The sequence below is a fragment of the Fomitopsis serialis genome (assembly GCF_022376445.1).
Source record: "Fomitopsis serialis strain Sig1Antser10 chromosome Unknown B0H18scaffold_57, whole genome shotgun sequence".
Taxonomy (NCBI): domain Eukaryota; kingdom Fungi; phylum Basidiomycota; class Agaricomycetes; order Polyporales; family Fomitopsidaceae; genus Fomitopsis; species Fomitopsis serialis.
In genome coordinates, this window is record NW_025955017.1 from 196241 (window position 1) to 224002 (window position 27762).

The following is a 27762-nucleotide window of genomic DNA, read 5'->3' on the forward strand; positions in this document are numbered from 1 at the left end:
CAAGCATGTTATGCCCCGTCTGCATCGATGCACAACGTTGGTGTCTCGTACGGTGCCTCCGGCACCCACTCTTTCGCGGGCTACCTCAGACCGGAGGCTGGACCCTTTCGCGCGAAGTACGACGTACCGGGTTCATGTGTCCTTATGGGGACTTCAGTGAGGATTTGGGATGCACTCGCCGCGGATCGTTAGAATCCTCGACGTCGAGGCATGGCCTGCAGTGCAGGTTAGTCATGGTGCACCACTCAAATAATGACCAGTACTCACGAGGCCATGCCTTTCCACCCGTACGACACGATAAGCTAGCCTCGTGGTCACCCGCCAATCTGGCGGGTCACGACCAGTCAACGGCGGGACGGTCCCCGTAGAGAGTACGTGCACCTGGCCACAGCGGAGTGGCGCTCCTGACCCTTGGCGCACGACCACACTACAGCTGCTTCCGACTACCCTGCAGCTTGGGTAGCCGGGCCCTAGCCCCTCGCGTTGGAGGACGCATCGGACTGGACGGTCCCTTCTCAAATCGCGCAACGTACGGGTGTGCCCTCAATGGGTCTTTGTTTAGGGTGCCGCGCATAGACACGCATACGGGGCCGGTGGCGGGCGACGCACACGTCTACGAATTGAGGTGAGCATATTGGGTACTCATGCCACAGCGCTGAAAGCTTACGCCGTTGAAGTGGGTTCACTGGCACTAACCCTTTATCCATGGCTCTCTGTTCCGGTCGACGATACAGGTGTGGCGCAGATATGGTGTACCGAGGTCGGTGTCGAGAAAACAGATATGCACAAAAAACGATACCGGTGAGTAGTCATCGCATGATATCCGAGAAGGGGACGTACATATGCCCACCAAAGGCACCGCGCCAGGTGCTGCATGGTCACATATGAGCCAGTCTTCTTCGTCATCCTACCGTGCCAGTGAGCCCAGTGGCCCGTCGTGGACAGGACACGCTTGTCGAGGACCTTTATGGCCGTCAGAAGCCAAGAGGGATGAGGGACAAAGTGGCGTCCGGACGAGGCTTATATGCGGGTCTGTGGGTCCATGTTTGGTTGCGAACAAACAGCCAGCCGCCATGCTATTGTCGGCCATTTCGAGTCAGCCTTGTTCTCGATTTGGGCGTGTGCTTGTGCCACTCGTCGTTATCGATCATCTGAGGTTGATAGAAGCGCAAACAGCATGGCGGGCAGTGTTCATCATCATGGGTTCGGCGAACCGGGCGACATCTTGTTTCTGCTGCGCGACGCTACTTCGCGGAGGGATCATGGCATGGCTGAACTGCCGTGACTTGGCAACCTGATCCTGGTTATGTGTTTGATCATTCCCCAGTCGTACTCGCGGATGGATGTAGGCTTTGATATCCCTACTTTCTGCAGGAAAGGTCGGTTCCTGGCCTGAAGTCAGCCATAACATCGACGAAATTGGACATCGCCTATCGCGGGTTCTGCGCTGCCTTTGCCTGCCTTTGCCACGCATATTCGGGCTGACATGGCGCCCGGCGGCTCAGTGTGGCTCTTCTGTTCCTTTCGTGGTCCGTCATTTTGACATCAGGCACGATCATGATATTCAAAGAGGATATGCACGTCCCGGTGGTGAATCTCGTGACCGCCTCACGAGCTCGACTGGGACATAAAGCAGTTAAGTGGTGTGTTTCAAATCGAACCTCTACTCTTTGCGTCCCTCTTTGCCAGCGCGATTGCGGATATTGTAATGTCGACACCACGACTCATATCACAAGACGGGTCTGTATAGAGCGTCTCCAATGCCTGTAAGTACATCATATCGCATATACCCATCATTTTACGAGTGTCTTTAGGCTCAGTTGAGAACTGCGAACTCCTCCCGTCAACTCACGCCCCATTAGCTGCGGTACGTGCTCCCAGCCTCAGGGACAGTAGTTCGACATCAAAGTACCTACGTCTCGGAAGATCTGCATACCACTACTGAGGTGTAGTGATGAGTTTAGTCTAATGGTTCGCGTTTAATATTCGTGTGAAGAAAATCTAGTCCTGTCACTGTGAATGTATCACTTCCTCTGCGGTCATCGTCCGTCTTCCGTTGAGGTGAGCGCTGCCTGAGCCACATCGCGTAGTGCTACTGGCGACGTGGGAAGGACACTTGAACTCTATGCTCGGACGCCTATCCCGTGGCGCACGACATTCCCAGCCGCTTACCAGTCCGTGCATTGCGGACCAGAATAACGTTAATGTTGACATTTGTACCCGCCGTGGCGCGCTCCGATCGGCAATACCTGCACCATATGCGAGACTTCTGTGAGTATCATTGCATACATTCGTGCGCCTTGTCGACTTCCTGACTTTGCCGCCATGCTATCTATCAAGACCCTGAAAGTGGTCTTCTCGTAGACTATACAATGCAAACCTACCTGCTAGTGTCGAACTTTAAGTGACGTGCTTGCGGGGCACGTTATAAAGTAAAACCTTTGCTCTTCCGTCAAGCCGTACTCTGTACTAGGGCTTGAGACGTTCTACAACATGATCCCTTTGCTGCTCATACTCGCGTCGCTCACCTGCGTATTCTATGCCTTCCGACCCAGGAACGACTCGATGCGACGGAAGTTACCACCTGGTCCAACGGTGTCCCATTGCTGGGTAACTTACTTCAATTGCCTGCCTTACGACCACACCGAAGGTAGGACGTCGCCTTTATAATCGGCCCTTCTGTTTCTGACGCTGACTCGTAGTTTTTGGAATGGGCCTCTCAGTATGGGGAGATATTTTACCTCAAGCTGGGCGGGCAAGACGTAGTGGTCCTGAACACAGCAGAAGCGGCTGATGAGCTCTTGTCACGTCGCAGTCATAACTATTCTAGTCGGGCGACCCCGCATGTGGCTCAAGACATCCTGCGCGGTGGGATGGGCCTTGCATTCTTGAAGTATGACACTCCTTGGAAGGTCCGTTGGAAATCAGAGCTCGGTTGCTTCGACTGACTTGGCGATAGGTGGCCAGAAAAGCTCTGCAAGGCGCGCTTGGACCCGGGCCTTCGAAGCACATTCGCCCAAACCAGGAATGCGAATCCCGCGTGCTTCTCTACGACTTGATTTGCCACGGGAACAAGAGTGTGTTACAAGCATCTCCGAGAGTCTACATGGAGAAGTCTTGGATAATCACTGGTTCGCACCAGTGAGGCGGTATGTGAGTATGATGGTTTCGCTTAGCGTGCTCAGTCCACATAATCGGCGCTGTGTAGGCGACGAGTGTTACTCTGTATGCGATGTATGGCAAGCGAGTCCCCCGCTTCCTCAATAACCCTAATCTGTGAGAACAGGTCTCCGCTTCGAGCAAATTGCACCTATTGACCTCTGAATCTTAGTCACAAAATATACGACATCGTCGACAATTCTCCCAAATGTCGCAGCCAGGAAATTATCTGTGAGTAGGCTGTCAGTTCGATGACGGTGTGGAATGCTGTGCTGATATCACGATGGCTATGTACAGGGCGGATGTGTTCCCGCTGATACGACGTCTCCCAGACTTCTTAGCGCCATGGAGGGTTAAAGCTCATGGATTGCATCTATGGTCAGTATCTCTCCATGGATGAACCGCAGTGAATTGTTCCGATCTAGTGTTGCAGGGAAATGGGCCTCTGGGGAGGACTTGTTGATGAATGCAAGGTGGCACTACGAAGTGGAGAGAACCGGCGTGGGTTTGTCTGCTCGTATCTGACTGCACGCGCGGCCGCAGGTGAAGAAAATGCTCCCGGAAAAGGTTTGACGAAGGGCGGATGGATACAAGATGACTTCCTCGCGTGTAGTGCCGGATCTGCCCTAGAGGCGGGCTCCGATACCACGGCTAATACTATAGTAACCTTCTTGCTCTACATGCTCAGCCACCCGCATGTGCTCCAGAAAGCACGAGCGGAGATCGATGGCGTGGTAGGGCCGAACGTATGCCAGACTTCGACGACGAAGAACGGCTACCATATCTGGTGGCTTGTATAAAGGAGACCCTGAGACATCGGCCAGCCACTCCTCTAGGTATGCCCGCCGCTCTCTCTAAGCACATGTCCCTCGCTGAGGAGTGATTGGAAGCGATCCCGCATGCGACAGTCGAAGATGACTTCTACAAGGACTACTATATCCCGAAAGGATGTACTGTGATCGGGAATGTGTGGGCCATACATCGGGACCCCGAACGCTTCTTCAATCCAGCGCGTTCATCCCAGAGAGATTCTATCAAGAAGGCAAGCCGACACAGTTCAATAGTGGTCCAGTATCGACCGAACGCGATACGTAATTATCACCTTGTCTCGCTAAGTACCTGTCGTGCTGATATTCCATCGTCAGCTATGGGTTTGGATGGGGCCGGCGGTTCTGTCAAGGCAGTCACATCGCAGAGGCATCGCTCTTCATCACTCTCTCGCGCATCCTTTGGGGTATCGATTTCTACGCGCCGCTCGATCCCAAGACCAAGCAGCCCATCTTGCCTGACGTAGCGAACGAGGAGAAGACGTGGAGCGAGGCTTCCTCAGTGTGCCACACGCTTTCAACATCGGCTTTGCCCCACGATCAGCCAAACACGCAGAGCTCATCCGGAAGGCGTTCGACAATGTCCAGTCCGATGGCAGACCATGGGGTTGGAAGGAGATGACCGGTGAAATCGAACGGTTACCGTGGTCGCTATGAATGCATGTTGCAATGGGTCGCCCTCAATGTCCGGTATTAATGGATTCGCTTGAAGCTTGACCGTCGTTGACCGCGTTTTGCTCGTAAATATGACCACTGCACTGCACTTTCGAATGGCACTCATTCGCTTCAGGTTGTGCAGGCCGCTTGTAGTGCCTCTGAGATCGCAGACGGCGTACTCGCGGTACAGGTTTCGCAGAACTTCGCAAGCTTATCATCCCATGGTACTTAGCTTGAACTCATCTTCCTTCTCGTTCTCGCGTAGAAACTGTCAACGTCGTCGGCGGCAGCGTCGTGTTGCGAGAATGAGAGTTGACACTCAGGTGTGACGCCCTCAGAATGTCAAAATCGGACCTGCATCCACGCACCACTTGTTCCGAGGAATCATGGTCGAGTACATTGGCGTGGAAGTGGGACACAAAATCCAAGACACGCACAGGTTCGGAATTCGACAAGTTCGGAGCACGCGTGGTGTCTCGAGCAATATGCGGTCATCCCGGGCCTTTACCGCGCCAGGTATCCATTGGCCACACATGATCCGTGATTCATGTGGTAGGTCAGTGGTAGGACCAATATACATAGCATATGCTCGACGAAAATCTGTATCGATGAACAAACTATATTCCCAAAACAAAAACTGAGGTAGAATAGAGGGTCCGTTTCCGAAGGGAGAGACGATAAATGTCAGTCAATAGTAGTGAAATAGTCCATGGTCCAACCCGCTAGCTCGAGCTTCAACCAATCCCCAGGAGAAATGCGCTGACATTAGCCATCGTACGGGATGACAAAGACATCCACGCCGTAGCACGTGCTATAGTCGTAGTAGTCGCTGTTGTTGCTGTTCGCCTGGTACACGAGGACGTTGCTCGTGTTCGGGACAGATTGGCAGAGCGAGAAACTGTCCGCGTCGTTGTTCACCGCCAGCAAAACATCACCGTTTCGCAGCTGGAATGCGTATCTGTCAGTTAGCTGCTTGGCAGGAGGGTTGACTGTCGACTCACAGCAGCACAATAGATCTTCGGGACGTCTCGGCCGGGCTCGGTGGGGAGCACGAGGAAGCCGACCTCTGCGCCAGAGGCGATGTCGTAGTCGTATGCTCCCAGGCCCTGCTCATCTGGGCCGGGATTAGGGTAGATCGCACCACCCTCAAGGGAGAAGTACGGCCAATCGTTGGAATGCCACTCCGCATACGTCTGCGCTTATGGGTCAGCGATCCGAAACCCAGTAGGAAACCAATGCACTTACGGAGATCGCCCAGTAACTCGCCTCTGGACTTGTCCCAGGGGGACCCCACCCGAGGACGAGCGGCGCACCGGAGCTGTTGGTGTTCGGGAGCGTGGTGTTGTACGCCGTGAGCGTGAAGTTGTACGTCGGGGTGTCGGTGGAGCCACTACCGAACCCCGCACAAGATGCGCCCGTCTGACGAGTGTTCAAAGCCGGGATGGCCGACACGGACGCAGCGAACAAAGCAACGATGGCGCCGAGGGCGAACATGACTGGCAAACGAAGAGCAAAGGAGAAAAAAAGGGTAGCTGGTGAAAGGAGCGGAGCTCTTGAGCATATGTTCCTCGACATACTTGCTTTATATACGTTTCTTGGTTCCGATCGGTACACACCCGGGCCAGAGGGCAATGACGGGACGTCTGCAGATCTTACATATCACGGTCAGTGATCGCCGTCAGTGCTGTATGCCCCAGCCATAGTGCGACGGTCGGCGCACTGGCCGTGGTGTGCACGTTCGAGACTTTTGAACAGGGAGAGCCAAGACCTCCTCCTATGCCTGGCTGAAGGTGAACGTTGAGCATCATTGAGATGTCACGAGGGTACGCTCGGCTTCAGGGCACCGACGGGAAAGACAACTTGATGGCGCGGGCAGCAACGCCCGCGAGCGGTGGATAACTGAATGCTCGACACATAGGGTTTCGTGGCGGTGCTAGGTCCATAGTCACGGAGTGACTTGAAGTACGGATTGCGCACTGTCACCATATGAAGTCATCTCATGGTACCTGGCGTTCGCAAGAAAGCCTCACCTGTAAGGGAGGGGTCATGCCCGCATAGTTTGAGTACACGATATATTTCGGTCTGGGCACGAATGTCATGACGGTTTACAGTCCCGGTCTCGTCAACCGGACGAATGCACTCGGTCTCAATGCGGTGAAGGAGACGGTGACACCTAGCCACCGCGGTAGCCGTGGGTCCTCAAGTTGGCTGGCTACGTGGAACACGACGACTGTCGCTGTAATCCGCCTGGCCATACGTATGTACTAGCAATGATTGGAGCAAGCCTTGTAGAGAGCGTCAGCAAGCTAACTTGAAGTAGCACAGTGCCAGTGTCACTTACGCTCAACGAGCTTTCCCCCAAGACCGTTGGACATTGCCGACGTGCTCATACATACTAGGCGTCCAGTATTAAATACCGAGAGCGTCGTGGAAGCTTGGCCAGAAGCAGATTCACTACTAGATGATGGTTGTGGATGATCTAGCAGGACGACCGCGTTAGCGCTCGTTGAATATGACTCCCATTTTCAAAATGCACTCATTTGCTTCAAGTTGCGCAGACTCGCTTCGCCTCGCTCCACGCCTCCACCATCCGTCTTGTCTCCAGCGTACGACTGCGGTCCCACCCACGAACTGGCTAGGTTATGCAAATTCTCCTCCGACGCCTGTACAATGGCGGATTCAACCATCTCAAGAGCACGTCCTTCCTCGTCCAGCGAGCCCCGCGCACCGTTATCCCTGCGTCTTCGCGGTTCTGCACGTCGGACGCCCAGGAGAGCAATGTGCGTTATCTTCATGTTCATGGCTTCCGGGTCTTGTATGCTTTCCATCGCGGATGCTGTCGACAAAGATAGGAGAGGCCTTCCTATCACAGTGTTTGTGTTCGGTCCTCTTCGGCCCCGAAGGCGCATGACTCTTGTGTAGTGGGAGATGGCGCGAATGGTGACGTAGCGCGGTTTAACGTTCGCTATAGCGAGTGCAAACGACCCTTATCCACAGGATAGCGCAATGGTTCGCCATCGCACACCCCACCTCGTCTTATAGCCAGCGAAGAGAAGTCATATTGACGCGCATCGACCACTCCAGGGCCAGTTCGCTCTTCCTACCAATCTAGCCAGCGAGTCTAGCACGGCCGGCAAGCACGACAACCCACACGCGCACCAGACTCGCACAACAATGTCCGCAGAATTCGTGGAAGCCAACGAGAAGTACGCCGCCACGTTCGGCGAAAAGGGCAAGCTACCAATTCACCCGGCGAAGAAGCTCGCAGTCGGTGAGAGCGTACCTACGCGGTTCCGCGAACGGCTGACTGACTTGTGTACGCGTGGGTAGTAACGTGCATGGACGCTCGCCTGGAGTGAGTGTTGTCTCGCTGGGAGTTCGCAAATGGACCTGACTGACCGCGGAACAGTCTGTACGCGCAGCTCGGCGTCAAAGAGGGCGACGCCCACATCATCCGCAACGCCGGCGGAATCGCGTACGTCCTCAATTCTCACATCCCTTCTATCGACTTACCCCTTCCTTCCTCAGAAAAGACGCCCTGCGTAGCATCATCATCTCGCAGCGCCTGCTCGGCACGCGCGAGATTGCCATCATCCACCACACGTCTTGCGGCATGCTCTCCTTCCAGACGCCCCAGCTCCGCGCGATCGTGAAGGAGTCCGACCCCTCGAACCCCGCGCTCCAGGCGGTCGACGAGATCGACTTCCTGGAGTTCCCGAATTTGGAGCAGAGCGTGAAGGAAGATGTGAAGTGGTTGAAGGAAAACCCCCTCGTCCTGCCTGAGACGCAGATTTCGGGGTGGGTGTATTCGGTGGAGACCGGGAGGGTGAGTCGATGTCACGCTCTCCGATCAATTAGCTCATGCGATCGTGTATTAGGTTCGCCAAATCGTTTGAGTCGTCGCAAACGAGAACGAACAATATGGCTGCGTCTGTACACCTCCCGCGGACAGCATCTAACTGAATCTATAGCGTACAAGCCTTAAATGTAACCGTTCATCTTCTTGCCTTGCTTTGCACTCGCATCGTAAGTTATGATGAAACAATGAGTGCGGGTGATACTGAAATTGCGAGTAAATCTACAATGACAATGTATCGATACAAGTTGATTGTCTGCTGCTGCTGTTGCTGCCACCAAAAAGTCGAAAGCGAGGACCAGATCATACAGGTATCCAAGAGCGATGTCCACATGTACCAGAACCCACAGCCCGAGCTCACGCCCAGCTGTCGATGAGGGAGTCGCGCATCTCCCCGATGACTGCCGCTTGATTTTGTCCTTGTAGCTCTGATTTGCAATATGCGAATGTCAGAATATGGAAGAGAGAGAGAGGTGAGGCAAGAAGACGCACTGAATGCGGCTTCGATGACGCTGATCTCTGTCGCGGTTGTGTCGAGGCCAGTGAATGCGCACCAATCATTCACGACAAGGCCTGCACCGATGACGTCTGAGCCACGATTTACCGTGCCAGCCTTCGGGGACGCATTAGGTCGAAGGAATTTGTGTACAGTAAAACACAAGCGCTCACCACCAGTGGGATCTGCAGCAAGCTGCTGAGCTCGTCCTGATCCTGCACGCTCGTCTTCGGATGCACGAGCCCGCCCTGGTTCGTGATCGCACAGTAGCTGCCTACGAGCACGTTGTCCGCGATCGTCTGGCGGAAGACCTCCACCTTGAGCACGTCCGCGATGATCTCCTCCGTCTCGCGGTCGACGTCGGGGTGTACGAGTGCGACGTAGTCGTTGCACGCGATGACGTTTCCGAGCGCGGAGAGCCGTTCCTCCACTCGCTGGATCGCGACAGCCTCCGGGAGCGAGTTGCGGAGGTGCTGCAGCTCCTGGTCGGTCGTTGTTGATGGCACGAGCAGACCGTGGCGGTTCCCTTTGCAGGTTGGGTTACGAGATGAGACAGAATGCAGTTGTAAGGAAGCGCACCTGCTGTGAGCCGACCATAATGCGTGTTCCGCCTATGCTCGTGTGGACGATGGGGACGACATCGCCGAGCTCGGCCTCGAAGGCGGAGTAGAAGTTGGTGCTGCCCTGGATGGCCGTCAGGCAGTAGCTGTTCGTCAGCTTGGAGAAGACTCCGATGTCGCTGCTGTTCTCGAATTGGATGCCTGTGTGTCGCTCGATCAGTGCGCCTGTCCTCCGAGCAGGCTGCGAGCGATCTTACGGGTGGCCATGTTGAGGGGGCTTGTCTGAACGTTAGGTCGTCTCTGTGTGTGCTTGAGGTTGAGGAGAAGCGAGAGGGAGTTGGTGGGGTGTAGAGGACTGTGGCGGATGGAAGTGCAAATTGACGAGGCGTATAAAACGGCTCTCTGCCACAGGCTGGAGAGACGCCGCGACTGCCGACGCGACTCGGACCAGCGCGGTCACGGTACCGAAAGTGACTATCGTCCTCCCACCAACTGTCCGCTCGACGGTCGGACCACAGCCGCATCATCCATCTGACTCGCTCTCTACGCTTCGTATCTGACTCGCTGCCGATACCTCGCCTTGCTGCTGGCGACCCCTGGGCGTTCTGACACTTCGGAGTCAGAGCCATGCTTCGATCGACAACATCCAGCACTCTGTACCAGGCACGGGCTATACGGAATGTATATCGTGCCCCAGGTCGTGTTCTTGCATGCGGCGACGGTTCAGTTCCTCAAGCAGTTCGTTCCCCATTGAGGCTACGGATCCAGCGCCGCTCATATGTCGTTGCTGCCAACCACTCTGTCACGCCCATCGAGAAGATACTCCTCGATACCATCAAAGTCACAGGCCCAATCTCGTTCGGGACCTACATGCAGATGTGTCTGTCTCATCCCACGGAAGGATACTACATGAAGTCTTCCCAGCAGGTCTTCGGGGAGAAGGGCGACTTCACCACCAGCCCTGAGATTAGCCAGGTTTTCGGTGAGGTACGTTGTGGCAAAGCGTGCGTGGCATGCGAGATGACGACGAAAAGCGGGTGGGAGTAGCTCGCCGGAATATGGCTTCTATCGCAATGGTTATACGCTGGCAACTCCAGGAAGCTACGGCTGGTCGAGCTCGGACCTGGCAGAGGCACGTTGATGCATGACATCCTCAGAGTGAGTGACATGTGTGTCCTCTATATGAATGGTGCATAAATTCGATACTACAGGTCTTGTCGCAATTTTCAGCAGCTCGTGAGGCAATTGAAGCCGTCCACCTAGTGGAGACAAGCCCGAACATGCAGCAACGGCAGGACGAGAAACTCTCGCCGCTTGCTCTCAAGCACAAGTGGGACGTACAATGGCACACGTCCATTGAAGAGGTCCCGCATGACCCTTCGAGGTTCACGCTCTTGGTGGCGCACGAGTTCTTCGACGCGCTACCGTTCAATCTCATCCAAGTACGTTCGCACATTCAGCTCAGATAGGTTCGAGTTGCACGCTCGTTGTTATGCAGAAAACGCAACAAGGCTGGCAAGAGGTGTTGATTGCAGCGGCAGACTCTGCCCAGCCGACGGACCTCACTGCATCGTCTCTGAACGTTGACACCACCTTGGATCGGAAACGCGAGCCTACCACTTCCCCGTCAAAACCGCCGTCCCGGTTCCGCCGCGTGCTGTCTCGGCTCCCGACCGCGTCTTCGACTCTGCTCGGTCTCTCGTCCTCGCGTTTAAAGGACCTCCCGATGGGCAGCCACGTCGAGATATCGCCTACGGCCTTCAAGATCGCGCGGAAGGTCGGCGAGTTGGTGCAGGATCCGGAGAGTAAAGGAGAAAGCTCGGCGGGCAGCGCGTTGGTCGTGGATTACGGGCGGAGAAGGCATTCGGAAATTCGTTCAGGGTACGCGCATTACACCCTTACTTTATGAGCTCCGTGATGTCACAGCTGATTGACCTCGCGTCGATGGAAAGGCATTCAAGGACACAAGATTGTGGATGTGTTCGATCGTCCGGGCGAGTGCGACTTGACCGTGAACGTCGACTTTGCCTACCTCAAAGAAGCCCTCGCAGGCGTCGGTGCGTGCCTTTCTCCTCCCGGCTGTACGCCTCACGAATTCTTCAACCCTGTCATAGCGACGCCCTTAGGGCCACTGGCGCAAGGGTCTTTCCTCACGCATATGGGACTCGCCGCGCGAGTCGAGGCGCTCAGAAAGGCTGCCAAGAGCGAGGAACGGGGCGGAGATCGAGAAAGCGGCGAACAGGCTGGTGGACAAGACTGGGATGGGGAGCCAGTATCAGGTCATGGGCGTAGTGGGTGCGAGGCGAGATGAGAACAGCGTGAGGGTGGAGGAGAGGTGGCCGTTCGTTCAGGATGCGTAGGACTACGTGGGTGCGGTAAGTACATGTCGCCACCGTAACCGCCTATGTGCAAGAGTGCAGCGCTCCCCTGGAGCCATGTTTCTATGTCATTTCGGACGTGGATGGGCTCTGCATTTGTAGTAGGATATCGAGGCTTGGAGGTCGTTTGCCCGTATATCTCATCTCCGGGCGACCCATGTCTCGATGACCTTCCTTTCTGCACGCCCTCTTATGCCCTACAGGTAGATATTTTTCCTGTAGACATAGTATCACGAATCTTGCTGGTCGATGCTGGAGGTTCGTTCGCGAACTTGAGGTACGCTAATACTCATGTGCATGCACCAGATTGTCACCCGGAGTGGGGCTTGTCCAACTCCTTCGACTATCCGTCTTCATTACGCTCATACAGTGGTATATCGCTATAGCCAAGCTAATTACGCCGTAGATCAAGTTATCATTGTGTTGTCGTTCAAACTTCAGTATGTATCTCGGCAAGATCTAGCGATCGCGCGTAGGGTCGTGGGACAAGCGCCATCACGGTGTTCAACATGATCTTCGTATGTTACCGAGCTACCGGTGCGATCGCGCTGTGACTTTGAGCGCGACTCCTGCATCAGTCAGATACGATGGATATTTCCGAGAAGCAGCAGCAAATCCAGGTGAGTACTCGACTCATCCCTCTCAAGGGAAAGGGAGATACTATCTTACCACTGCTTGCAGCCACTGCCGGCCCCGGGCCAGCCTCAGCCAAGTCGCCAAATATCCACCACGATCCAGCGCGCAGCGGATGACTTCGTCCGCCTCATCGAGAGCGAGAAGGTCAAGGCGCGCGAGCCCTTGCAACGACAGCTCGCGGCGCTCGAGCACGATCATGCTCAGTTCCGCGAGCATGCTGCCACAACGCTGGACGCAGCGCTCACGCGCGTCGGCTCGGTGGACGATGAGATTCAGAAGGTGAAGGAGGTGTTGGCCGCTCGGGAGAAAGAGATCGAGAACATGCGACAGGTCGTCGCGGCGCGCGATCGCGATATTACACAGCTGCGCGAGCAACACATGAGCTTGGGAGCACCAGGGACTGACCGGATTAGCGGCAGCCAGCATCAACGCGAGGGCGTGGAGGTACAGGTTCTGCGCATGCGGGAGGCTTTGGAGAAGGAACACAACGAATTGGTTGCGAGCAAGAACGCGCAGATTGAAGCGCTCAATGCCCACATCGCTAAGCTAGAGGCTGAACTAGTCGAGCTGCGCTCAAAAGACGAGGATATCATGATGGCCGAGGCGAGCAGGGACTATCTCAACATAGATGAATGCGAGCAGGTGAGTGCATCCTACGTTAATCAGAGAAGCAAGTGACAAATTGTGTGGTAAGCATAGCACGACGGCCTAACGCCATTCGCGGACTGCTCAATAGTGCTGTCTGCTCCCTCTCCTGTTGAGGAAGATAAAGAGGACAAGGACAGCCTATTCTCGGGGTCTTTCTCTCCAGGTGCTATTTATCTGGAGTTCTCGGCAGCCCCAGACGAGCTTCCATTTCCTGAACCTTCTACTCCTGAACCTCAGCTCCCTGAACCCCTGCCACTGCCTCCCGTCACCAATAGTGATATATCCGAGTCGGAGGAGGAGCACCCCTCTGTAATTCGAAGTGAGCCACTTGTGTTACGAATACCTGACTTTCCGTACAAGCCTAAACGATTCAAACCCGATATTGTGCCACTTACGGAGGAGGAGGCGGCGCGTTGTTGTTATGTGTCGCGGCGGCGTAAGTAAAGATGAGACCAAGTGTTATCTACATGGATTGTGTACCGTACTATGACACTATGGAGTGCATTGAATGCGGACACAGTACGATACTAGGCATTTCTTATACTCGACTGATTATCTTATTGCATACGCCCTGGTACTTACCTACATACGGTCTACTGCTACTGTATCAATGACCTTGCTTCTGACTGCAAGTCCTGCCTATGAAGTCGTGGATGGCGCGTTCCTGTTCTCGAGAACTGGATCGATGTGTGAGCACTTGAGCAGTGTACCCGCTGCGACCCGTCTCAGTCCGTAGGTTGTCTCTGTCTCTCATCGATCCTCTCCTCTCACGAGCCAGCTACCGAGCGTTCGAGCAAGAAACCGATCCAACCAAAAATGCCCATGAGCGATCTCGGGGAATGACGTTGTCCTCTAGATCGTTGCACACAGTACGACCTCTCGAGCGTATCGACCGCGAGACGCTCCGACGTGAGCACAACACCAGGGGCTTTTTTTCTGGCACCGCGATGCGCGGCCGCGTACTACGCATCAGTGGGGTGTGTGTCTGTACCAGGCCCAAGGTCCCTTGAACGTTCAATCTGAACGCATCCCGCCGGCGCGCAGGCCTTTCGTAATGAACCTCGATGACACCGAAGATGTAGATGTCCTCGGTCATCTCGTCGTCGCAGTTCAGCTCACAGGCTGAGGCTGAGATGTCATTAAGTACCCCACGGGCGGAGCCGACCTCGCTGCCCAACAGCCGAGCAATTCCAAAGCAGCATGAACTCCAAGAAGATCATGTCGGCGGGTCTGGGCGCGGAACTATAGGCTAAAGCAGGGGCGGTTCAGCCATCAACGTTCAACGCCATCCCACCGTTGCCGGCGAGCGACATTTCCTTGGGGTACTTCGTCGAGCCGGTGAAGTGGATGCAGTCCTTCATGCAGGGTTGCTAGATGGCGGGGGAGATTATGTGCCTGAACAAGAAGTATCGCGTCGATTATGAGGCAGATTTGCGATAGGGATTCTGCATGTATCGGTCGACGGTGGACGAGGTGGCCAAGGTGGTGTTGTTGTAGTAATTTGTGAAACTCTTCGCGACTGCTTGTTTGATGACTCGATCTGACTTTCTGGCAAAAAACATCCGCCTCGTATAAGTAAGAGAAGTCATGCACATGACAAGGTCAGACTTCGCGGTCAGTACCTAGTCCTACCGTGACGACCGTGTGGCAGAGGGATACGCGCCTCTTGCACTTCCACCTTCACCTCCCACTCCCCTGCCGCGCCGCTGCCTCTACTTCTCCTCCTTCGTACGCTTCCACATGAGCTTCTTGAGACATTTGTCGCACAGCACGACCTTGACCAGCGCGAACTTGTCCTCTCCACTCTCGACGTAAGAGAACGGCAATTCTAACGTCTTGAGCGACGGCCTGAGCTCGTCGACCGCGCGCTGCTCGTGCAGGGGACACCGCGTGTTCCCGCATGTCGTCTCTCCCGCGCCGGAGATTACCTCGGATTCTGTGCGCCAGCGGAGGGCAAACTGCGGGTTGTGAGTTCAACTGGGTGCGGCCCAGAACCGAGAGGGAAGGGCTACTTACGTTGCCCGACTTGTAGTGCTTCAGGTCGCAGACGGCGTACTCGCGGTACAGGTTCTCGTAGTACTTCTTCGCAAGCTTGTCATCCCATGACAACTTGGACTCATCTTCCTTCTCGTCTTCGCGTAGAAACCTGTGTCGAACGTCGTGTCGCGAGAATGAGAGTCGACACTCAGGCTTACTTATGTGACGCCCTCAGAATGTCGAACTCGGACCTGCCTCCACGCGCCACTTGTTTGGAGGACCACTGTCGAGTACATTGGTGTGGAGAGTGAAAGACAAGAGCCGTGCGCTCACAGGTTCGGAACCCGACAAGTTCGGAGCGCGCGTGGTGTCTAGAGCGCGGACAGTATGGGCGCTTGAGCGATCATCCCGGGGCCTTTGCCTCCTCCAGGTTTGGCACACAGGCAGGATCCGCGGTCCATATGTGGTAGGGTCAGTGAGTAGAACCAATATAAACAACATAGGCTCGATGAAAATCAGCATCAACTATGTAAACTATTATTTCTGAACGGAAACTAAGATATTAGAATAGAGGAGTCCGTTTCCGAAGGGAGAGACGATAAAGTGACAGGCAATCATAGTGCAATAGTCCATGGTCCGACCCGCTAGCTCGAGCACAACCAATCCCCAAGAAAACGCGCCAACATTAACCGTAGTATGGGATGAGGTAGACATCTACACCGTAGCAAGTGCTGTAGTCGTAGGTCTGACTGTTATCGGCGTTCGCCTGGTACACAAGGACGTTGTTGGGGCGGGGGTCCGGAACAGCCTGGCAAAGCGAAAAGCTGTCCGCGTCGTTGTTTACCGCCAGCATAACATAATCATCACGCAGCTGAACCGTGCTCATCAGAAAGCTGTCAAGCAGCGGGATTGGGTGTCGACTCACAGCAGCGCAATAGATCTTAGGGACGTCGCGGCCGGGATCGGTTGGAAGCACAATGAACCCAACTTCCGCGCCAGAGGCAATGTCGTAGTCGTATGCTCCCAAGCTCTGTTCATCAGGCCCGGGATAGGGTAAAGTGCGCCACCCTCAAGGGAGAAGTATGGCCACTGGTTGGAATGCCACTCCGCATACGTCTGCGAAAGTGATCAGCGACGCAGAATACCAATAGGAAACCAAAGCGCTCACCGAGATCGCCCAGTAACTCGCCTCTGAACTCGTCCCGGGAGGACCCCACCCGAGGACGAGCGGCGCACCGGTGCTGTTGGTGTTCGGGAGCGTGGTGTTGTGCGCCGTAAGCGTGAAGTTGTACGTCGGGGTGTCGGTGGAGCCGCTACCGAAGCCCGCACATGATGCGCCCGTCTGACGAGTGTTCAAGGCAGGGATAGCCGACACGGACGCAGTGAACAAAGTAGCGATGGCACCGAAGGCGAACATGACTGACAAAACGAGGAGAAAAGGAGAGAAAGATTGGTCGAAGGAGCGGTGCTCTTGAGCATACGTTCCTCGCACACTCGCTTTATATACGTTTCTTGACTCCGATCGGTGCATACCTGGGTCAGAGGGCAATAACGGGACGTCTGCGATTTACATATCACGGGCAGTGATCGCCGTCAGTGCTATGTGCCACAGCGCGACGGTCGGCGCACTGGCCGTGATGTGCACGTTCGAGGATTATGAACAGGGAGAGCCAAGACTTCCTATGCCTAGCTGAAGTTGAACGTTGGGCATTGAGGTGTCACGAAGATACGTCCGGCCTCGGGGCACGGGGAAGACGAATTGATGGAGCGGGCAGCAGCGCGCGCGATCGGTGAATGTTTGATACGTAGGGTTTCGTGGAGGCGCCAGAACCATACTGTAGTCACAGTGTAAGCACGGATTGCGCGCTGTCACCATATGAAGTCGACCAGTGGTGTCTGGCATTGGCGAGAAAAGCCTAACATGTAAGAGAAAGGTTATTCCCGCATAGTACATGACACCCTTCGGTCTGTGCACGAATGCCATGACAGTTTGAGTTCCAGTCTCGTCCAAGCGGACGAATGCATCCGGTCTCAAGGTGGTGAAGGAGACGGTGACACATAGCCATCGTGGTATATGCATTCTTTTCGCGTGTCTCATCGTGACATACCGTGCGTCTTAACCGCTAGCCTATCAGAGATGATGTCTGTTGCCGTAGTGTTCGTCAGCAGGGACCAGCTGCTCCAGATCCAAGGCCACTCACCTACTTACGAGAATGCTTCAATTCCCGAGCTGATGATATTCGCAGCGGAGCGAGATGTCATGCATTTTAGCTAGCTTGAGTGTCACTGGGCATTTACGGCCGTGTATGCAGAGGTACATCCGAGCCAGGGCGAGAGACCACGCAGTGAAGCCATGCGATATGTACGACGACGTTCAAAAAGATGCAAGCCTTCGGCAAGCACCGTGACGAAATGGTGCTCTCACGAGAAGGCGATCTATATGCGGTGGTGCGGAGACATCCATACTGGGATGCAGGGGAGACCCCGCAGGCCGGCCTGGACCGGAGTGGGAGATGCCACTGAGGGGCGGGACGTCACGGTGCTCCCGACCATGTTCTGGTATGTTCTGGCAACGCCGCCATGGCTGGCGCGAATTCCAGCCCGCCCCGTCGCCGCTCTACTTATTGCCAGCACAGCGCTCTCGCGGTCCCACATATACGTGACGACCTACCAGATACCACTTTCCCCGCTCCCTTCTTTCCCAACCACATACCACACTAGCTGATCCATCATGGGTACGGACTACTACAAGTTGCTCGGCGTAGACCGCAGCGCCAGGACGACGACATCAAGAAGGCCTATCGGAAGATGGTACGTACAGCTTGATTGGTTTTGTCCGAATCTGGCTGAATTGCCTCAATCAAGGCCTTGAAATGGCATCCCGACCGCAACAAAGGGTCTGACGAAGCCACCAAGAAATTCAAAGAGGTCAGTCGATAGCTCGGTTGCGTAGCCTCGCATTCTGAACTTCCCGCTGATCATCGTCTGTTAGATCTCCGAAGCCTTCGAGGTTCTCAGCGACAAGCAGAAACGAGCCGTTTACGACCAGTTCGGAGAGGAGGGCCTCAAGGGCGGAGGCGTACCGCCACAAGGCGCAGGAGGCCCTGGCGGGGGCGGCTTCTCCAATTTCGGCGGCTTCCCCGGTGGGACGTTCTCCTTCTCCACGAGCTCACCAGGCGGTGGAGGCTTCCAGAGTAGCGGGTATAACCCAACAGACCCCCAGAAGATATTCGAGTAAGTGCATACGTGCGTTCACTGTCAGCGTATATTGACGCTCGCGCTCTACAGGGCGTTCTTCGGTGCGGGAGGTCTGGGTGGATTGGGCGGCATGGGAGGTATGGGTGGCTTCGGCGGCGGCGGTGGTCGCAACCGCACGGGCAGCATGTTCGCGAGCGAGGATGACGACATGAGTGGATTCCCATTCGGCGGCATGCCCGGTGGCATGCCAAACGGTCGCTCAACACCCCGCACCGGTGCGCGGAGACCATCATCCCCAGCACCTTCCGCAGCACCCTCCGAGATCACTCGTCCGCTCAAGGTATCATTAGAGGACGTCTACGCGGGCACAAGCAAGCACCTCAAAATCGGGCGGAAACTGCTCAGCGGCGACACCGAGGAGAAGGTGCTCGAGATCAGGTGCAGCCGGATGGAAGAGCGGCACGAAGGTGCGCTTCCCGCGCGCGGGCAACGAGCAGCCCACGGGCGAGGCGCAGGACCTCGTGTTCGTCCTCGAGGAGAAGCCGCACGACCGGTTCGTCCGTGAGGGCAACGACATCGTGTGCCACCTTCGCTGCCGCTTGTCGACGCGCTCGCTGGCGAGGGAGGCCGACGGACGGTGGAGCATCTCGATGGCGGAAGCTGCAGGTGACGATCCCAGCGGCGTGGTGAAGCCCGGGCAGAAGACGGTCCTGTCGGGCGAGGGCATGCCGATTCGGAAGGAGGGTGCGGTACGGAGGAAGGGCGATCTGATCGTTCAGTGGGATGTAACCTTCCCGGACCGGCTTACACCAGCACAGAAGGAGGGCGTCCGGAAGGTGCTGGGTTAATAATACACAGCTATTCATGGAGGACTTGACGGACGTTTATCGCATTCACTATGTAGCAATTATCGTTGTAGTATTCTAGATACTCCTCACATTATATGCATATTTCGCTCACCTTGCTAGCATCAGAGCCTTGATCAGAGCGACATATACCGTTCATGTCTGCGACACGGTCAGTGGCATTGTCGGTAGAAAGACTAGAGAATCTGCGACGCATTCACATTTGACAGTTGAACGATTGTTGACGCTGACAGCATGCCAACACACTGAGTACTGGCACAGGCAACGTCTGCCCGACTGCTCCAATCGCTTTTCTTTCAAATCCATTTCATGCATAATGCCTGCTCAGGCGTTCCCCAGATCACTTGACATTCATCATGGCTTCTCGACGTTATGTAAGTTACACAGTTAGTTGTTCACATACACTACCCTCGCCGGACCACTCGTCTCAACGAACAATACAGCACTCTTTTGCCAGTATCCTAGCAGTTGTTGCCTCCGCAGGCTCCCTGTCAGAGGGCACATTATCAGCATCGCATTCAACCGCTTGCAAGCCGGAGCAGAGTCACGCACTCCGACGAAACGGTAGCTCTGGTCGCTCGGGTTGAGCGTCTTGCAGAACCCGGTGGCCGTGAAGTCGTAGCCGACGTTCTGGCAGGTGCACGTCCCGTCGCCGGAGGTGATGACGAGACAGTACTGGTTGTCGCCGCTGGTGCCGAGACCGTCGTCGGGGATGTAGACGGAACCGCGGCCGGCCTCGCCCAGGCAGCCATCGTTGCGGATGTCGACGCCGATGCCGCCATTCACGGAGCAGGCGTTGTCTGAGCGGATTGAACGTATGTCAGCTCAGGACCATGGAAGAGGACAGGCATACGTACCATCGAAGAAGTTGGCGGAGAAGTCGGCCTTGACGGGAGCGAGGAGAGCAAGGGCGACGGCGGAGGTGATGGTGCTCGAGAACTTCATTGTTGTTGGACGCAGATGGATGTGGTGGTTTTCTGAGACAGCGTGCTTTGTGATGAAGAGCTATGGGCTCACTCGCAGGCTCTTATATAGCATTTGGTATGACTTCAGGACGGGTCACTGGGACGGCTGGAGACCGTCAGTTACATGTCGTGACTATGCCGTGACTGAACTCACAGCGCATCCTCCTGGCTTCCTCCGAGTCGGACGTCGACCATTCTCTGAACCACCCCTTCCCGACGCATCGTGCAGGTTTCAGGCGGTGTCGAACTCTACGCAAGAACGTCAATCACCCACCCGACTCCCCAAGGATCCAGTGTCCAGGCGTACCGAAGCTAATTTACAGCAGTGCAGCACCACAGGAGGTTGCGCTCGTCGGACACGACTTGGGACACGACTTGGGACAGTACTGGGCTGAAATGCGCCTGACACGACTGCACGAAGCCGACCCTTTGTGAGCCCAATGATATTTGCCAACGCAAGGCCTTTCGCGTAGAGGCGTCGGTGTCGAACCTCGGGAAAAGCGCGTTTGATGCGCCCAAGATTTGCAAGACAATCCGGATGAATCGTCAACCACTGTATAAGTGGCTATGTCATTGACGGGCGCGGCGATCTTCTGTGCGGACAAGGTGGACGTGCATGTGCCGGTGAGGTCGCGCATGACGTTTGTTCTGTCAAGCAAAGTGACTTCTCGAACTGCATCGCGGCGCATGTTCACTGCGGCAGCGCCTACAGAACCAACTTAGGCTTCCTGGCTGTGACATCGAGACCCGTGGGCGATGCGTACTTGGAGTAAATTGAGGTGCACTGGAGGGTCATCAATGGGTATTAATTCCAAGAAGCATGCGTGAGCCACGCACAGTGTATGTGACCTGGGTCAAGGTACCTTTGCGGTGTTGGAGTTGGAGTCCATCTTTAATGCATCAGCTGAATGTCAAATCGTCAGGACATTGAATTTGAGGGTCTGGGATTGCACCGGTGCTCTTACGCAGTCGAGCGCTTAAGGGACCCATTAAGCTCATCGGCAGCTTCTGTCAGAGCAGTCATCGGACGCAGACACGACACGACAGATGCTTGAAATTACGTCTACATTGGAGTGTTGCCGATTTGAACTAGTCGCGATGTCCGAGGCGCAGACAGATCGACGAACCCGAACCCCTGAACATTGTCATGATTAGCGACTCGAATTTGTACACGATTACCGAGGCAAATGCAAACGTCCCCAGACGAAGACACGAAGGGTGTAGAAAACATACCGGGACTCCGGGCCATGATAGCAGGCCTAAGAGAACGGCGCCAGCAGACCCGCTTTTGCTGGTTGAGGAGTTATAGATACTAAATAAAAGAGCCGATACGTTAGCAGGAGAAGGTGCACAGAAAGCAGATAACGGAGACATCGCCCTGGTTGTGGAGGTCACTGTACTCAAGCAACGCCAACAGCGCCTCTTTCTGCCAAAATTCGCCTGCTTAAGTTAGTAAGGAATCTGAGAGTTAAACTGAGTACCTGCACAAATAGGAGATGCACCAGCGTAGACAACATGATCCGAGCCATAGATGAAGTCCAGATATAGCGCGGCCTTCGACATAAAGACATGAAAAATCTTTCAGATCTACGCCCATTTGTTAAGGAAGCGCAGGAGGTTGTTCCGACTGAGGCGGTCTCCACGGTGGGGCGATCTCCTTTACGACGAGCTCACCAGGAAGCGGAGGCTTCCAGAATGGCGGGTACAACCCGACAGACCGCCAGAAGGGTTTCTAACTCTTCACTGTTGACACATACGCTGACGACCTCGTTCTACAGGCAGCTCTTCAAGTTCGGTATGAGAGGTTCTGTGGTATTTAAGAAGCATTGGAGGGATGAACGCCATGGGGGGCTTTGGGGGCGGTGGTGGTGGTCGCAATCGCATGGGCAGCTAGGAGGATGGATTGAGCGGGTTCTCGTCTGGCAACGTGCTCGGTAGAATGACAAACGGTCCAAGTCCCGTCGCGCCAACCGAGTCGATGAAAGCGTATAGTTACTAGAAAGACACAACTTGAGCCGGAGTTGACTCCCAGTGGAAATCAGACCTGCTGGGAGATGCTCCAAGCTGCTCTGAGCTGCGCGGTGGGGCCGCTGTCAAAAGAGCATCTGCGAGCAGCTCTGAGCAGCCTGGAGCAAGAAATTTAGACTTTTCGCATTTTTCTAGATGCTCGGAGCTGCTCTGAGCGTGAAAATTACGCGTATGCAGCTGGGAGCAGATCCGGGCATATTGCTAGATGCTCCTGTATTGCACTAGCTGCCATAAGAATAATACATTTATCGTGCCCGCATCCTGCGCCGCCTGCGCCCTGCATACCGCGCCCGCGCGCCCACACCCTGCATACCGCCCGCATACCACGCCCGCCGCCTGCATACCACGCCCACACGCTCCCGCCCAACCACCCCACACACCACCTGCATACTACGCCCGCCCGCTTCCTACGTACCGCACTCGCGCCCGTTTCACGCCTTCGTCTCACTCGCATACGCTGGCCACTTGCCGACATTTCCGAGTCTTGGCAGTTGCGCTTCACTTCACCTCGGATTTCTTGCCTTGATTCACCAACGCGACCGGCTCCTGCTGATTCAGTTCAATCGAGCTCGCACACACCTTGTTCGCCTTACGAATCGCGATGTGTGGCGGCGGCAGCTGGTACTACCTGTTCGCCATCTCGTCGAGTGCTACACGACCTGTGGGGTCGAGCACGATGCCAACACTGTTGTGGCTCGTCGGGCGCTGATGTTCTCTGGCTGGGGCTCGGACCTGCCCTGGCAGCCCAATAACACTCCCAGGACGACTACCCAGCCGGCTTATGGACTTGCGCTCACCAGGGAACGACTGCTCGTAGTCGTGCGAAATCTCCTCCACGGGCAAATTTCGATGGACCTACATTTGACGGCGGGAGCATGTGCTTCGGGTACGGGTTTGGCGACGTCGAACGCCAGTCGGACGCTGGCAGCGCCGCGCCGGCGACGATCTCCGCGGAGCGACGATAGTCGACCGAGTTCCTGCGACCACTCCGGCTCGATCCGTCTGGCGGCGGCGACAGCTTGTTCGCCGTGGCGTCCCGCTTCGTTGGCGACGGGCTGGAATCCGGATACGCGCCCTGTGGCTGGTACTGACTCTGCCGCCGTGTGCTGCGTCTTCCTGTTTGAGCGCGACCATCTGCTGGGCGAGCGGATCGTCGTCTTGCCCGACGTCGAGCGGCGCGGCTATTTTGCTGCAGCCCCTCTGTCTTCGCGGGTCGCGTGAGGGATCCACAGGATAAGCCCGCTCGCCGATCTTCAGCATCGTCTCTGCAGTGGGGTCAACGGGCGGGCGAACACAGACGGGCGAGCGAGCATGGAGACGGGCGAGCAAGTGCAGAGATGGGCGAGCAAGTGCAGAGACGGGTGAGCAAATGTAGTGACGGGTAAGTGAGTGTAGAGACAGGCGGGTGAGCATAGAGAGATGGGTGGGCGAGTGTAGAGACGGGCGGGCGAGCATAGAGAGATGGGCGAACAAAGAAATGGGCAAGCGAAGAAATGGGCAGGGGTGCACAAACACTTACGGGACGCAGATCGCGTTGCTCGGCGCGCCAGCGATCCTTACAATGACGTTCACGGGTCTCGCGCGAATCATGCCAACGGATGGATGAGCGGGTCGGTGAGCGGGCGCCGGGTGAGTCAACCAGTTAGGGAACGAACGGGCAAGTGGGCAGTCAGCTAAGGTGTGAATGAGACATGCGGGCAGGATGCCAGGCGAGCAAAAAGGTGTGCGGTCAGGCACTTGAAGAAGGCGCGTGGCAAGTCACAAAGATGCGTGGGCGAGCGAAAGACTCGTAAGCGAATGAGACGTGCAATACACTGGCAGGAGGGCGAACGGGCGGACAAGTCTGTAGTCAGGTGGAGAAGTGAGCAGGTAAGCGCAAGGCCGCCACGGCAGGCGGGCAGTAGACAAGCAGCGGGCAATTGAACAAGCTAGGTGATGGTGGTGGTAAGAGCCTGAGAGAGAGGGGCGAGGGCAGGAAGACGACGACGGCCGTCGCTGCAATGAGATTACGTCATACCAGAGTGGGCGGGAATATCACTGCTATAAGTAATGCGCATCGCGCGGTGCGACCGTAAGTGCTTAACGCAAGGGGGCAGACTCGACAGCGGTATCGTTAGGCTACAGCCCCAAGTCAGAAGCAAAAGACACTAAGCTCTAATGATATTATGAGTTAACTCGTGGAGAAGCTGTCATTTAGTGACTTTACTGTAAGCCGTCAGCAGCTCGGAGCAGATTCGAGCAGATTCCGACGACGCGCGCAGCTCAGAGCAGCTCCGGGCATCTCCCAGCAGATGCGCTTTTCATTGGGGTTGACTGTTACACGTTAGTGCATATAGGGCCGGTGGCGATCGCGGTCCCAAGGGCGCAGTTCGCGACGGATAGTGGCGGTGGCTGAAGCGCTGAGGCCGAGGCCCCGGCCCGTGGAGGGTGGCTGGCGGTCGCCGCACCGAGGTGCGGCCCAGGAGCGTAGAGTCTGCAATCGTCTACGACGTCCACACTCTGCCTTTGTTCATGGCTGTCATGCACTGCGAAACTGAGGATTTCAAGACAGGCAAACAAAGAACAGAGCAACATTTTAATATCGCCTTCGCGGGCCCTGCAAAACCGACGTCACTGCTGCTTTCTTGTCTGAGTCCTCCTCTACTTAACAAGGTCATGTTTAGGGTGAGGCTGCGCGAGACTAAGCCCACGACTCTCACTGGCGGCTTAGTACTGATCTCCAGCCGCCAAACCCCAGTGTCAGCTAGTAGCAATTCGCTATGGTGCGTCGATACTGTATTATATATGACATTCGTTCAAGTTGTAGGCGCTGCATGCAAGACCCCTGGCTACCGTGTCCTCTTCAGGCACGATCTACCCAGGTATGCCCTCCGCTCGCGTTCGGATCATGACTGATCACAAAATTGTTTCTTAAGCAGAAACCTACTATTAGTGTGTGCGCCTCCACTATGTGCGCCTCCACTGGGGCGCTGAAATGATCAGAGGTTGGTCGGTTATACAATGAACCATTCTGCCATCCTACCGTCATTGTGTCACTCCGACTTTGCGACCACGACAAATGTGCACAATCGGTAAACTTCCTACGTACCGCTAAGTACTACTGGCATCTGCTATCACTCCCATCGGCTACTATGAAATAGCTGAACCGGATACTAGAGTCATGCCGCCAATGCGGGAAGACGGGACTGATAAGTAGAGGTGTCAAGTTCGCGGCCACCTTCCCGGAAATTGTGTAGTCTATCGGACCCCCGTGTAACAAGACGGGTTACCGGACTTGCTACTGGGAGGGGTTCGGTCACTCAAGGTACACTCACGTGACGGGTGATCAGTCCGTTGGTTTAGGTTCGGTTGAAGTGGTTGTATTACTGACTACGTTAGCGTAACGAGTAGTAATACGAGGGAACGCGCGAGAGAGAGAGGGAGAGGGAGAAGTGAGAGTAAAGGAAACGGGAAGGTACTTTGGCCAGCAAAGCGTGTCGAACCTCAAGAACTCTTCTTCCTTATATACTCGTATAAGGATCGCCTTAGCGCCTGGCACAGCCTGTACGAGGCGATGCCTTGTAGCTACTAGACGAACGTCGTAAGTTCCAGCGAGTTCTCTACGGTTCGAGATGAATGCAGAATATACATTCATGTACTAGATTATAATATACATACTGAGTCGTTACAATTACCCCCCCTCACAAAGAAAGCGAGGTCTCCGAGTCGAGGGAAAGCAGGTAACGAGATATCAGTGTATCATGACGCGTAAAGAACGTGAGGCATAACTAAGATGCACAGTATCCAAACAATCAGTTCAATCCTCACTGACGGGACCCTATCCTTTCTCCGTCCACCTTCTTGATGTGATCGAGAAACGCGCCCGCATTCCCGTGGTATTGCGGAGCACAGACGCGCAACTCGTCGATCTGGTGCACGAAGAGGTAGGGGCGTCCTCGACGGGCGCTGCCATGCCAGTAACGCTCGACGGCGCGTAACCCGTTAGCGTAAAGCGGGATGTCGACGTCGCGGAGCCATTCGCGGTTGTTGTTGACACAGTAATCGATACCGTGCCGGTGAACGACGTGCTTGTGAACCCAGTTGATCGCGAGTCGAGGAGGAACGGGAGCGGAGCGGCGTCCAAAGAGGAATTGATCATGCAGAGCGGTAAGACCGGCCTTGAGCGAGCTGAGCTCATATGGCTTGATCTCCTCGAGGGCGCGTGCGACGCCGAGCTGGTTAAGGGAGAGGAAGTAGAGGATGTCGTGGAGGTTCTGCGGCGAAAGGGAGAAGGCGTTCAATATCGGGGTGCGTAGGCGCCATGGACGATCGGCGATCGAGACTCTTGGCTGTCCCGAGGCGATCGTGGAAGACGGATGGTTGACAGCGCGCTCCGTACGTCCGATAGGTCGACTGGCTCGCAGGAACTCTTGACGCAAGACCGCGGCGTACGACGGCGGTGGTGTGCTCCGCCGCGCCGCTAGGACAACGTCACCGTCCATGGGGACATCAGCGTCGCTCCCGTCGCGTGCCTGCAGAGACGCGGAGGCGGAGCGATCCGCCAGGTTGGCCTGTCCGTCCGACGAGGTCAAGACCGAAGTGGTGTCCGACGCGTCAAGCACTGGGACGAAAAGAGTGAGCACCATGATTCTCGTTGTACCATCAGGTCAACTCACTGTGTCCCGTCGGCCTGACAGACGCGTCGCCTGCGACGCGTTCCGGCTTCAAGAGCAGTGGGGTATCTTCATCGACCTCGCCAGGCTCGCTGTCGGACTCGGGTAACGACACAAGAGGCGGCATCGAAGAGAACGACATTAAGGAAGGGGCGGGCGAGTTGGGGCGAGTGAAAGGTGAGCGAACTTCGTTAACGACGTCGTCTCGTACTGAAGTCGCGCTAGGGATCGTAGGCACGGCGGACGGACTAGCAGACGACGCGGCCGAGTTGATGGCCAGAACGAGGTTGTCGAGAAGAGGCGTAGCCATGTCGAAGAGGAAGGGAAGTGAAGAGGAGACGAAAAGTGTAGGTTGGCAAAGAGCAAAGGGGAGAGGAGCGAAGAGCGAAAGGGGAGGAGCGAACGGCAAACTTCTGGTGGGACCAGGAGTGGGGATTGCAGTGAGTTCCCTCGCGTCTTTATATCTCGCATGTGCGTGACGACTGAAATTCAATAGACGTGACTGGTAAACCGTGTCTGCAAGACGAGCAGTACCTTGTTCCTTGACATTGGAATCTGCTTGCCAGTAATGATTTAGCGCAGTGAGTCGGTTTCAATATTCATCTCCGTCTTCCTACAATGTCTGTGTGGAGCTCCCTCGTGCTTCCTTCGGAAATGAACGCACTAAATTGTGAGTTGATGCTTCGTCTCGTATTGTCGGACCAAACGAGATGCCCCGACGAGCAACTCATCGCGAGTCAACCATTCCCGCTCGTGTTCCGGCATCCCTACGAAATTCACCAGATACCAGTGAACATCGTTTCCTGTCCGACGGTCGGTGCGTCGATCGTAGTCAACTATCTGATCAATTTCGTAGTGA

At 55.5% G+C, this 27762-nt stretch overlaps 11 protein-coding genes across 11 annotated transcripts; 5 read left to right on the forward strand and 6 right to left on the reverse strand.

Annotated features, from left to right (window-relative positions):
• Positions 1-2493: 2493 nt before the first annotated feature.
• Positions 2494-4643, forward strand: B0H18DRAFT_1086034 (cytochrome P450; the record flags this gene model as incomplete). The annotated part of the gene is made up of 14 exons (XM_048031983.1): positions 2494-2610; positions 2703-2912; positions 2960-3079; positions 3100-3153; positions 3209-3276; positions 3332-3350; positions 3377-3390; positions 3457-3537; positions 3593-3905; positions 3962-3995; positions 4050-4172; positions 4199-4250; positions 4305-4469; positions 4490-4643. The coding sequence occupies 14 exons, from the start codon at positions 2494-2496 to the stop codon at positions 4641-4643; spliced, it is 1524 nt and encodes a 507-aa protein (XP_047891077.1).
• A 765-nt stretch (positions 4644-5408) lies between these two features.
• On the reverse strand, positions 5409-6137 carry B0H18DRAFT_1121199 (uncharacterized protein; the record flags this gene model as incomplete). Its single annotated transcript, XM_048034289.1, has 3 exons — positions 5409-5588; positions 5645-5836; positions 5889-6137. The coding sequence occupies 3 exons, from the start codon at positions 6135-6137 to the stop codon at positions 5409-5411; spliced, it is 621 nt and encodes a 206-aa protein (XP_047891078.1).
• A 1590-nt stretch (positions 6138-7727) lies between these two features.
• On the forward strand, positions 7728-8612 carry B0H18DRAFT_1019778 (carbonic anhydrase). Its single transcript, XM_048029456.1, has 5 exons — positions 7728-7914; positions 7974-7998; positions 8053-8118; positions 8172-8469; positions 8522-8612. Exons 1-5 carry the CDS (start codon positions 7818-7820, stop codon positions 8537-8539), a joined length of 504 nt encoding a protein of 167 aa, XP_047891079.1. The 5' UTR covers positions 7728-7817; the 3' UTR covers positions 8540-8612.
• Positions 8613-8677: 65 nt separating this feature from the next.
• B0H18DRAFT_1019784 (eukaryotic translation initiation factor 6) lies at positions 8678-9960 on the reverse strand. Its single transcript, XM_048029457.1, has 5 exons — positions 9813-9960; positions 9550-9756; positions 9169-9521; positions 8992-9112; positions 8678-8927 (listed from the first exon to the last, which is right to left on the reverse strand). Exons 1-5 carry the CDS (start codon positions 9820-9822, stop codon positions 8857-8859), a joined length of 762 nt encoding a protein of 253 aa, XP_047891080.1. The 5' UTR covers positions 9823-9960; the 3' UTR covers positions 8678-8856.
• A 69-nt stretch (positions 9961-10029) lies between these two features.
• On the forward strand, positions 10030-12369 carry B0H18DRAFT_1019787 (S-adenosyl-L-methionine-dependent methyltransferase). Its single transcript, XM_048029458.1, has 7 exons — positions 10030-10542; positions 10603-10713; positions 10767-10997; positions 11054-11429; positions 11508-11612; positions 11670-11731; positions 11778-12369. Exons 1-7 carry the CDS (start codon positions 10183-10185, stop codon positions 11913-11915), a joined length of 1383 nt encoding a protein of 460 aa, XP_047891081.1. The 5' UTR covers positions 10030-10182; the 3' UTR covers positions 11916-12369.
• A 73-nt stretch (positions 12370-12442) lies between these two features.
• On the forward strand, positions 12443-13661 carry B0H18DRAFT_1121203 (uncharacterized protein; the record flags this gene model as incomplete). The annotated part of the gene is made up of 5 exons (XM_048034290.1): positions 12443-12451; positions 12512-12553; positions 12615-13211; positions 13269-13526; positions 13578-13661. 5 exons carry the CDS (start codon positions 12443-12445, stop codon positions 13659-13661), a joined length of 990 nt encoding a protein of 329 aa, XP_047891082.1.
• A 2136-nt stretch (positions 13662-15797) lies between these two features.
• B0H18DRAFT_1019793 (uncharacterized protein) lies at positions 15798-16670 on the reverse strand. Its single transcript, XM_048029459.1, has 4 exons — positions 16363-16670; positions 16262-16310; positions 16120-16214; positions 15798-16065 (listed from the first exon to the last, which is right to left on the reverse strand). The coding sequence occupies exons 1-4, from the start codon at positions 16609-16611 to the stop codon at positions 15880-15882; spliced, it is 579 nt and encodes a 192-aa protein (XP_047891083.1). The 5' UTR covers positions 16612-16670; the 3' UTR covers positions 15798-15879.
• A 1070-nt stretch (positions 16671-17740) lies between these two features.
• B0H18DRAFT_1019797 (uncharacterized protein) lies at positions 17741-19357 on the forward strand. Its single transcript, XM_048029460.1, is given in 7 exon segments — positions 17741-17955; positions 17988-18005; positions 18060-18122; positions 18187-18428; positions 18483-18830; positions 18850-18993; positions 19072-19357. The coding sequence occupies 7 exon segments, from the start codon at positions 17926-17928 to the stop codon at positions 19238-19240; spliced, it is 1014 nt and encodes a 337-aa protein (XP_047891084.1). The 5' UTR covers positions 17741-17925; the 3' UTR covers positions 19241-19357.
• A 234-nt stretch (positions 19358-19591) lies between these two features.
• Positions 19592-20384, reverse strand: B0H18DRAFT_533891 (uncharacterized protein). Its single transcript, XM_048038500.1, has 4 exons — positions 20378-20384; positions 20116-20329; positions 19811-20058; positions 19592-19746 (listed from the first exon to the last, which is right to left on the reverse strand). Exons 2-4 carry the CDS (start codon positions 20201-20203, stop codon positions 19720-19722), a joined length of 363 nt encoding a protein of 120 aa, XP_047891085.1. The 5' UTR covers positions 20204-20329; positions 20378-20384; the 3' UTR covers positions 19592-19719.
• On the reverse strand, positions 20175-21358 carry B0H18DRAFT_1019804 (uncharacterized protein). The gene is made up of 8 exons (XM_048029461.1): positions 21285-21358; positions 21189-21231; positions 21061-21127; positions 20988-21007; positions 20531-20929; positions 20378-20470; positions 20276-20320; positions 20175-20197 (listed from the first exon to the last, which is right to left on the reverse strand). Exon 5 carries the CDS (start codon positions 20910-20912, stop codon positions 20541-20543), a length of 372 nt encoding a protein of 123 aa, XP_047891086.1. The 5' UTR covers positions 20913-20929; positions 20988-21007; positions 21061-21127; positions 21189-21231; positions 21285-21358; the 3' UTR covers positions 20175-20197; positions 20276-20320; positions 20378-20470; positions 20531-20540.
• A 4696-nt stretch (positions 21359-26054) lies between these two features.
• B0H18DRAFT_956490 (uncharacterized protein) lies at positions 26055-27213 on the reverse strand (the record flags this gene model as incomplete). Its single annotated transcript, XM_048042459.1, has 2 exons — positions 26055-26851; positions 26907-27213. 2 exons carry the CDS (start codon positions 27211-27213, stop codon positions 26055-26057), a joined length of 1104 nt encoding a protein of 367 aa, XP_047891087.1.
• Positions 27214-27762: the final 549 nt, after the last annotated feature.

Coding starts and splice junctions, on each gene's coding strand:
- B0H18DRAFT_1019787 (XM_048029458.1), top strand. CDS start 10,183: ATGCTTCGATCGACAACATCCAGCACTCTGTACCAGGCACGGGCTATA. Junction 10,998..11,053: donor TACCGTTCAATCTCATCCAA/GTACGTTCGCAC, acceptor GTTGTTATGCAG/AAAACGCAACAAGGCTGGCA. Junction 11,613..11,669: donor AGAAGCCCTCGCAGGCGTCG/GTGCGTGCCTTT, acceptor ACCCTGTCATAG/CGACGCCCTTAGGGCCACTG.
- B0H18DRAFT_1019797 (XM_048029460.1), top strand. CDS start 17,926: ATGGGTACGGACTACTACAAGTTGCTCGGC. Junction 18,123..18,186: donor CCACCAAGAAATTCAAAGAG/GTCAGTCGATAG, acceptor ATCGTCTGTTAG/ATCTCCGAAGCCTTCGAGGT. Junction 18,429..18,482: donor GACCCCCAGAAGATATTCGA/GTAAGTGCATAC, acceptor CGCGCTCTACAG/GGCGTTCTTCGGTGCGGGAG.
- B0H18DRAFT_1019784 (XM_048029457.1), bottom strand. Junction 9,113..9,168: donor TGCTGCAGATCCCACTGGTG/GTGAGCGCTTGT, acceptor GCGTCCCCGAAG/GCTGGCACGGTAAATCGTGG. Junction 8,928..8,991: donor CGTCATCGAAGCCGCATTCA/GTGCGTCTTCTT, acceptor ATTGCAAATCAG/AGCTACAAGGACAAAATCAA.
- B0H18DRAFT_533891 (XM_048038500.1), bottom strand. CDS start 20,203: ATGAAGTTCTCGAGCACCATCACCTCCGCCGTCGCCCTTGCTCTCCTC. Junction 20,059..20,115: donor CTCCGCCAACTTCTTCGATG/GTACGTATGCCT, acceptor CAATCCGCTCAG/ACAACGCCTGCTCCGTGAAT. Junction 19,747..19,810: donor AGAGCTACCGTTTCGTCGGA/GTGCGTGACTCT, acceptor GCCCTCTGACAG/GGAGCCTGCGGAGGCAACAA.
- B0H18DRAFT_1019804 (XM_048029461.1), bottom strand. CDS start 20,912: ATGCGCCGCGATGCAGTTCGAGAAGTCACTTTGCTTGACAGAACAAAC.
- B0H18DRAFT_1019793 (XM_048029459.1), bottom strand. CDS start 16,611: ATGTTCGCCTTCGGTGCCATCGCTACTTTGTTCACTGCGTCCGTGTCG. Junction 16,311..16,362: donor CGAGTTACTGGGCGATCTCG/GTGAGCGCTTTG, acceptor TCACTTTCGCAG/ACGTATGCGGAGTGGCATTC. Junction 16,215..16,261: donor GCCATACTTCTCCCTTGAGG/GTGGCGCACTTT, acceptor AGAGCTTGGGAG/CATACGACTACGACATTGCC.
- B0H18DRAFT_1019778 (XM_048029456.1), top strand. CDS start 7,818: ATGTCCGCAGAATTCGTGGAAGCCAACGAGAAGTACGCCGCCACGTTC. Junction 7,999..8,052: donor TGCATGGACGCTCGCCTGGA/GTGAGTGTTGTC, acceptor ACCGCGGAACAG/TCTGTACGCGCAGCTCGGCG. Junction 8,119..8,171: donor CGCAACGCCGGCGGAATCGC/GTACGTCCTCAA, acceptor TTCCTTCCTCAG/AAAAGACGCCCTGCGTAGCA.